Source organism: Colossoma macropomum, unplaced genomic scaffold (genome assembly GCF_904425465.1).
Source record: "Colossoma macropomum unplaced genomic scaffold, Colossoma_macropomum, whole genome shotgun sequence".
In the NCBI taxonomy this organism is placed as follows: Eukaryota; Metazoa; Chordata; class Actinopteri; order Characiformes; family Serrasalmidae; genus Colossoma; species Colossoma macropomum.
This window is the reverse complement of record NW_023494787.1, coordinates 23,613,738-23,622,492: the sequence shown is the minus strand read 5'-3', so window position 1 is coordinate 23,622,492 and position 8,755 is coordinate 23,613,738. Positions and strand designations below refer to the sequence as shown.

The following is an 8,755-nucleotide window of genomic DNA, read 5'->3' as shown; positions in this document are numbered from 1 at the left end:
GGCCAATTGCCCCTAGGTGTGAATGTGTGTGTGATATGTCTGTCTGCCCTGCGATGGACTGGCGACCTGTCTAGGGTGTTCCTGCCTTCTGCCCAATGACAGCTGGGATAGGCTCCAGCGACCCGGAAGGATAAGTGGTTTAGATGATGTATGTATGTATAATTTTTCATACTTGGGTAGTTATGTAAATATATTTACTATATATATTTATATAGTATATATATATTTATATTTATATAAGTATTTTTATTTATATTCAGTTCAGTAGAACCATCTAATTTGTATGTCCACTTGCTGGCCACGTTATAAGGTTCATCTGTCTATCCAAGTGTACAAAACTGTGGCTCATCTGTTGTCATTCACAATTCATCAGCCACTCTCTGCCCCATCCTCCACTGGTCAGTTTCTGCCCACAAGACCACCATTGATCAGATAGTATTTTGGTGGTCAAGTATTCTTAGCACAGTGACATTAATATAGCATTGTGTGAGATATTGGTATGAGTTAATTAAACACAGCAGTTTTGGGGTCAAAAGTCTGCCACCAGCATTTCTGTGGTCAGAAAATAATGACGGACTTGTGAACGACTAACACAAACTGTACTTTAACTGTACCAGTAAGCGTTTTCTGAAAGGTAGGTGTTTCTAATGAACTGAATGCACTTTCATTCAGGAAGTAATGATAAATGTATTTTGTCCTTTGCTAAACTGTTTGCCCTCTCTACAGTTTCAAAACTACATGCATAATTAAAACATCACACAATGTAAAAAATATACTTTATTTGACATAAAAATACAATTAAGACGTTCCACCAAAACACAAACAAAATGTGCTTTCTTTCCCCCCACAAGCTGGCCAGCTGGAGAACAGCAAGTACCACAAGCCAGTGTTTACCCAATCCAGTCCTCAGAGACAAACATGTGCCACGATTTTACTCCCAACATCCAGTGTACCTCAACCAAGGAGACATAACACTGGATTCATGGTACAGGTGTGCTGGGAGCTGAGCCAGAGCGGAAATCTGGACGACCCAGGGTTCCCAGAGGACTGGATTTGAAACCACTGCCATAGAAGTCAGAGGCAGCGTGAAGACAGAGTGCTAAAGACCTCTCTCAGCTATACATTCATCAGCTCACGTGCACACGCACAGAGATAGTGCGGAGAATACTGCACAAAAGAAGATACACATTCACAGTATGATAAGCAAAAGGTCACTGGGAGAAGATTAGGTTTTACACAGAAAATCAGCTTTGCCTCCCAATCTCAACCATGACCAAGCAGCAGCTGAACAACCAGCACACCAAAAAAAAAAAAAATAATTAAAGAAACTAAAGATCACAACTCGCACATGTGTATATGAGACTAGAATGGGGTTGTGGTAGTGTTTTATAATCACTTCACCCACCATTCTAATGCTTACAGGAGTAGTATGTGCTTTTATTACAGGAGTGTTAATGTGTGGGTGAAGTGACTAAACTGGGGGTTCTAGTAGTGTCTGTAATGTCATAGTGTCTTTAATCTTTACCCACCATTTTATTGCTTACAGAGCAGGGTGTTTTGTGTGTGTGTGTGTGTGTGTACATGTATGTGTTAGGTCATGTAGCGGGTGATGGCTCTGAGTGCATAAAGCAAAGCTGCTTGCAGTCTTGCCTCCATCAGTAGCAGGTTCACATGGACCTATATACATATATATTTATAGAGGGAAAGAGAGAGAGAGAGAGAGAGAGAGAGAGAAAGAGAGAGAGAGAGAGAGAGAGGGAGAGAGGGAGAGAGAGACAGAGAGATCCCACCTTTAAACACAAGTGCACACAAAAGCAAGCATACAAACCTCTATGCAAAGTTAAACAATTTTATTCCATATTTGCATTCGTCTTTTGCACTGGATATACCAAAAACACATAAAACTACATCGATAGAAATCTGGTTACTGAGACAAAAACAACATTAATTAAAACCTTGCATACACTTTCCCCATTACATACCTTTTCTGAATGGCGGAACTGCCTCCAGAAACAGGAGTACATTCTAAGAGTGGTCTTCTCCGGATGGCAGGCAGCAGTCTTTACAAACACCTTCAGGCTACGTTCTAATAACTGGTTGACCTCACCATAGTCATAGTCATCATACCTACACAAAAAACATAAGTGTTTTCATTTTCAGCTTATGAAAAAAAAAAAAAGTTTTATCAGATTTAACTTCTAATCCTAAAAGGCAATCTTCTGTTGAGCAGATGTGCACAGAGAACAGGGAATAGTTAAGAGGGAACAAATATAAAAATAAACAATATTTTTCACAGAATGCAATTGAAAACAAAATCACTTTCAACTTCCAAAATGTGGTTAGCTTATTGATTAATAATCAGTTATATTTTTGCTCTGATTAACCTTTTATTACATGCATTTTTTAGTGATTGATTTGTGTTGTTTTATTAATGTAGGCCTAACATTTTCAGTGTCATGTTACTAACAATTTTTTAATTTTGTTGTGATCAGTTATCAACTGGGGTGGAATGCTGCAGCAGTAACAGAAAAATGTTATTTCTGTTTGTAACAAAAACTGTTTAATTTCTAATGAAATGATTTCTATGAAAACAAAATAAACTAAATGAAATGGATGAAATTAAAATGTTTTAACCAGTTAACCACATTTTAAAATAGCTAAAGTTTTTTGATTTTGTTCCTGTTACATTCCCTGTATTGTCTCTAATTAGAAAAGTTCTCATAGGTTTAAGATCATATAACCGTTGCAATAGCATTAATATCTGACTGACCTGATTCCATAGATGCAGTGTATGTAATTCCAGAGTGCTTTGCGGAGTGTAGAGGTGTCCACATGTGTGTGCATGGCCATGGTGTGATATGTCAGAGCACACACCACCTGAAACTTCTCATCCAGTAACTGAGCCATTTCCCCATACAGCCTGTTCATCAGAGAGAAACCATGGTCCTCCCATGAGTAGTCCTACACACAAATAAATTTACACACATCACTGCAACGTCTGGGGTGGAACATTCAGCAGACATACAGTATCCTTCGCGTGTGCTTGTGTGTTACGATGTGACTGATATACTGTTCAACCAATTATCCTGTATTTATCGGTAGCAGTAGCGACGGCTGAGGTAACCAAGACAATCTTGAGCACTCCAATTATTTTGAACTTTAAACTTGAGGCAGAGCTGTCGAAACTGGCTCAAAACACACATACTCGGACTTGCACTTCTGCTGCCTCTGGATAAAATAACACTGATTACACGTGTGTTGTTCAGGTGTAAACATATTAAGAATATCTAAAACAGCATGCTCTCCCACAGTATATATATATATATATATATATATATATATATATATATATATATTACTTGTAATAAATAAATTAAGAAATGTCTAAGAGCCAAATAGAATGCATTGCCCTTTCAAACAAGCTGACAGCTAGAACCACATATATAAACATTTCCCATATGATTAGCCAGTGTGACACGAGGAACTTCAAATCAGATCAGAGTATTTTGCTCAAACGGTAAGAACAATTCTGTAGGACCATCACTAGGAATCAGCAAATATCCCACTGATGAAGCACCAAGAGTCATTTTATATTGTAAAGAATAAACATCTCTGTTACAAGGGAAAATCCTTCCATATAAAGCTGAATTAGTGAATTTGAACACAAAACAGCTTCATGCTAAAAATATACAATGCATCCATACCTAATTTTAATTACTGAGATAAAATGATTTCTAGGAAGAAAACTGGTGCCAAGAAAAATACCAAGACTTCTGGCAGCCCGTAGTGCTCCAATATTTATATTACTGAGGAATTCATGCTGTTTAAGAAATTGACAGTTGACAACTGACAACTTTGTGTGTACTGCACCTGAGCTCTCAAAGTTGGTGGGGACTGCTCTCCTCTTGGACTGAAGTCCTGATAAATGAAATCTGGATCCCGAACAAACCGAGAGACAGAATCAGGGAGGGCTGAGCGCACCACTGCGGGGTAGAAAGAGAAAGGTTTGAGTACATGATGTGTGTTTAGAGGTGTCTATGTGTACGTATGTGTGTAGTACACAAACAACCTATTAATAGTAGTACCTTCTGCTGGTTCCAGTAAACTTTCTGTCCTTTCTCGCTCAAAACGAGTAACCAGCTCCTCTGGAGTGAACTCTTCTTCTTGCTGCTGAACTATCATCATCTTCTCCATCAAGAGCTGTACTTCATTGACAGCCTCAGTCCACTGTGAGAGACAGACACACAAACATAAATAATTCATATAAAAATCTGAATATGGTGTAGGGATGTCAAGCTTGTGATTATCAAACAATCTAATTCAATTACGATTCTTAAGGAAACGACTAAGTATTTTAAAATCTCAAAACCACAGTTTGTGTTGATTATTTTGAATACATTTCAGAATTCTTTCTAAAAATTCACTGAATGTTAACAAAGGTGGACAGAGAAGCTACTTACACATATTTCTAAATTTCTGATCTGATGTGAAGATAATCACATATTTTCCCACTCAAACTGCTAGAGCAGACCGAGCAGACCCATGCCAGTGATAGACTGGAGTTCAGGATTTAGGAAATCTTTTTTCAAATAATTTTTTTTTCAAATCAATTTTTTTTACATTTGAAAACAGCCTGCATATTTTATTACCAAAAAACTGCACACTTCATTGAATATTATTATAATCGGTTATAACAACAATTAATACAACTGAATCCACCTTCAGACAGATGCATCATCATACGTTTTTACACTTTTAAATAATAACTCTATCTATCACAGTCTAAATACTGTACCTCCTGCTGATTGGTAGTATCGTCCCGTTGAGGGGGAGGTGACTGGGAGAGGGGTCCTGCAGGGGAAGCTGGAGGGAGGTGCTCCTCCGCTGAGCAATCAGGCTCTGGGTGAATGCCACAGCCCCAGATGAATGATGTTAGAGAGTGGGCATGGCTCATGAGGACTACAGCTTGAATCAACTCCGCTAATGACCAACGGGGCTCTGCACCTGGACTCACTAGCTCCTGAGTGTACAAAGGGCGAAGACAAGGGGTGAAAACCTGGTGTTCACCAAAACACGGCAAAGTAGATTACACGATCTGTAATTACTGACAAGATGTGTCAGGACTTTCACTTTTTTTTAGGTGATACTTTTAGATCAGCACAATTCTGTGAGCTGCTTTACACTACAATGCATCTTATTTGTACTTTTATACATGAACAAATAAATAACTTATCAGAAAATAAGAAGATATTGACATTACAATAACCATAATATTTCATTTCAGTAAATGAGTGGTATTAAATACACTAGTATGCCCCTATGCTTGGCAGTTTTTATCAAGTGTTTATGTGCGAGTTGCTGCACAGTTGTTCAATATAAACAAATAAATCTAGATACAAAGTCAGACATTAGAAGATCACATGTTGTTCATATTCTGTATACTGAGAGGAATCAATATGGAAATACATTACCTGTATGTGTTCCTGGGTGATAAGCCATGGTCTGTGAGCTAGCAGTTTGTTGAGTGTCTGTAGGCGTTGGATTTTAGGTGGGGCACAGTGAAGACCTCTCAGCCATGAGACATCACCACCAGCCAAGAGAAACGCAGAGCTGTGCAGCTGCACCAGGTAAGAACACTGATGCCGTGCAGATGCCTGCGTAGACATACAGAAGGCAATGTTGCTATTAAGCAGAAACTCACTCACAGATATGCAGTCAATCAGGAGAATGTCAAGCGTGGCATCTTCTCTCACCATGATGATAATGTAGTGTCTCCATGACAGCGGCAAGGGGCCATCTGGCTGCAGCAAAGCATTCTGGGTGCGCAAGAAACAGCTCAGGTAGTCAGGATGCAGCCGCATTACCGCGACAAGATGATCAGCATGACTGACTGACAACAGGGAGTCTGTCATCACCTCTTGTTTGACTCCTTCATCCAAAATCTGACAGAGGTATAAAGAGACACTGATTTCAAGTTTAAAAAACCTAAGCCCAGAAAGCTATAATCGTTATGTTTACAACTTTTCAGCAACAACAAACACAACAACAATAATAAATAACGATATGAATAATGTACTTCACAAAGTGAAGTGAAATACACTTTTAAACAAACGTGCACTTCTCATAGATACATTTGCTACCCAAAATTCAGTTTGTTTTAAATAAACCATTCAAGCAAACATCTGCAGTTTAACTGCTCTGCATGTTGTCCAACATATCCAGCAATATAGGGACAAAAAAGGCAAGATACTGAAAACCACGCTGGCAGGTGCACTCCACAACCACTCTAAGAAATGTAATGGAGAGTCACCATTAAGGGATTAACAGGACTGTCTTTACTGTTGATACACACCACTTCAACTGGTATGAAGGCACTGGGCCCTGAGGACAAAGGCTGAGGGATCTCAACAGCACTCTCCTCCTGGGAGAAAGGGAGGGAGAGAGTGGGAGAAAGGGAGGGAGAGATCAGTGCTGGTTATTTCCATACAGTCGAACGGCTTTTAGTGCCAACCTAAGCTAGGTTAGCTTTTTTCAGAAACTGTACGAGCAAATTCATTCAAATTCAACTTCAGCACAGCGTTTGGTCTCTAAGCACCCTTTAACTTCGCTGACAGTTATGCCGTAAACATTACACTTTACTGTAATCAAAGTTACTGTAAATAAAGGCAGGTGTTGCAAAACACAACAATATCTCCACCGACAGCTCCAACTGCGCACAGACTCAGCTGCTGCTGCCTCCCTTCGCCTCAGCGCTGAGCTACCGTTACTGTTAAACCGTCCTAAAACGCCGAGACAGTAAACCCGGACGAGCAGAGACAGTGAACCTCACCTTCATCAGACGAGACCGTGTGCTGTAAGAACACGATAAACGGTGAGGAAGCGCTCTGAGGTGGTCCCGGTGTGTCCAGCAGTTCGCTCTCTTCGTTAACTCGGCTTGGATCGGCTCTGGACTGTCGCCGCTGAAAACAGGAAGTGCGCGCGGAGTGGGCGGGGCTCCTTGATTTCACAGCGCGCGGCTGTTGCATCACTTCAGCCTGCAGCGTGACGCAACCGAGCAGCAAGAACCAGCGGAGAGCCGCGATACCACTGACCTCAGCGATAACCGACAATACCAAGGCTAGAATCCCGATACCGGTATTTTTGTGCGCAGGTATTCTTGCAACCGTAAAAAGGTGAATTACTTTTGCTTTCTGGAATGAAATAAATCATATTTTAAAGTGTACTGGTATTAAATGAACGGCCACAACATGAGCTGGCACTCAATATGACTTTGTATTCAGTGAGAGGAGTGCTCTTGCTACCTTGCTAAGCTAGCTGATGTTTATCAGAGATGTTAGCAAAGTTAGCTATCAAAGTTAACCCACTGAACCTCACAAACATTGTGTGAGTTTATGTGCACTTATTTATCCAATAACTGTGTAAAATCTAATTTTGTCAGTAATCCGTTCAACGCCTTTGCATGAACTTGATCAAATGGGAAAAATCGTATTTCCGCTTTACAATGCGCCAATAAACACACAGAATAAGATGTGACGTGAATATAAATCTCCATGCTTGTTTGTTTTAAAACACTGAGTCATAAAGTATGCATATAGCAGAAAGTATGAATATACATCATCTAGACAACTAAGCATATTTAAATTCTTCATTTCGTCAAGCATGTAGCTGGTTTCAGCTTCGCCCCAAAAGTAAAGTTGCTATCTCATGGGTGCCGTGTTAAATGCTACTTGCTGTTCCTGGTACTGTGGTCCCTTTTCACATATGTGCGAACTGAGAAAAATGAAAGAAATCTGAGTAAGAATATACATGCACTGAAAAACCTGATTACTCAGCTAAAATCCAGCTCTCTATCAGATTTCTTAATTGGATTTCAGGGCCTCAATTTGATCTAAGAAATTGAAGTATACCATACATGATCACCGGAATAATCAGATAACTGCAGAAATCCGATAATGATCGGATTATTGCCTTGTGTTCAAACGAATGATGAACAGACCAACAGAAACGGTTCAGAAATACACACACACACACTATCCGAACGACTTATCCTCCTGGGTCGCGGGGGTGCAGGAGCATATCCCAGCAGTCACTGGGCAGAAAGCAGGAAACACCCTGGACAGGTCGCCAGTCCATCGCAGGGCAGACACACAGACATGTGCATTCACACACACACTCACACCTAGGCGCAATTTAGCATCTCCAATTTGCCTGACTGCATGTCTTTGTACTGTGAGAGGAAACCTACGCAAACACAGAGAGAACATGCAGACTCCACACAGAAAGGACCCCAGTCACCCAGCCAGGGAATTGAACCCAGGCCCTTCCTGCTGTGAGGCAAGGTAAAGATGTTTTTTCCTTCTCCTATAAAGTCACCATTTTGGAGATAAAAGGTTTTCTGATAGCAATAAAGTTTTGTTGGTCAGTGAGTACCATAGACAGTGGCCCACACTTCAAATCACAAGGTTCTTATTATAGAAAATATAACTGGATTATTCAGTATCTATCCACCCATTCCTAGAGTCTGAGATCAAGTTGTCTGTAACCAATATACAGTGGCCTGGACTGACAGAGGAAAAAGATGCAAAGGAGAAATGTTTGTTTGACTGAATGAAGAGTTGTGGTCAAATGGGAAAATAGTGTAGCATCGGATATTTAGCTTAATCTGGGAGATTAAATTAGTCATCCTTTAAAAACATATGGATAGCTAAACTACTTTAGCTAATGCTTCTTGATGTCTGGATAAAAATAAATAATA

The 8,755-nt window shown here is 40.0% G+C and overlaps 1 protein-coding gene across 2 annotated transcripts; it reads right to left on the bottom strand.

Annotated features, from left to right (window-relative positions):
* Window positions 1–764: 764 nt before the first annotated feature.
* On the bottom strand, window positions 765–6,960 carry sesn2 (sestrin 2). Of its 2 annotated transcripts, XM_036566568.1 has the most exons (10): window positions 6,830–6,960; window positions 6,353–6,421; window positions 5,754–5,942; window positions 5,472–5,654; window positions 4,796–5,020; window positions 4,086–4,227; window positions 3,871–3,983; window positions 2,771–2,961; window positions 1,983–2,127; window positions 765–1,677 (listed from the first exon to the last, which is right to left on the bottom strand). In XM_036566568.1, exons 1-10 carry the CDS (start codon window positions 6,833–6,835, stop codon window positions 1,591–1,593), a joined length of 1,350 nt encoding a protein of 449 aa, XP_036422461.1. In that variant the 5' UTR covers window positions 6,836–6,960; the 3' UTR covers window positions 765–1,590. The 2 variants fall into 2 exon arrangements, with proteins under 2 accessions (XP_036422461.1, XP_036422462.1); XM_036566569.1 differs by lacking the exon at window positions 6,353–6,421 and having other exon boundaries at window positions 1,591–1,677.
* Window positions 6,961–8,755: the final 1,795 nt, after the last annotated feature.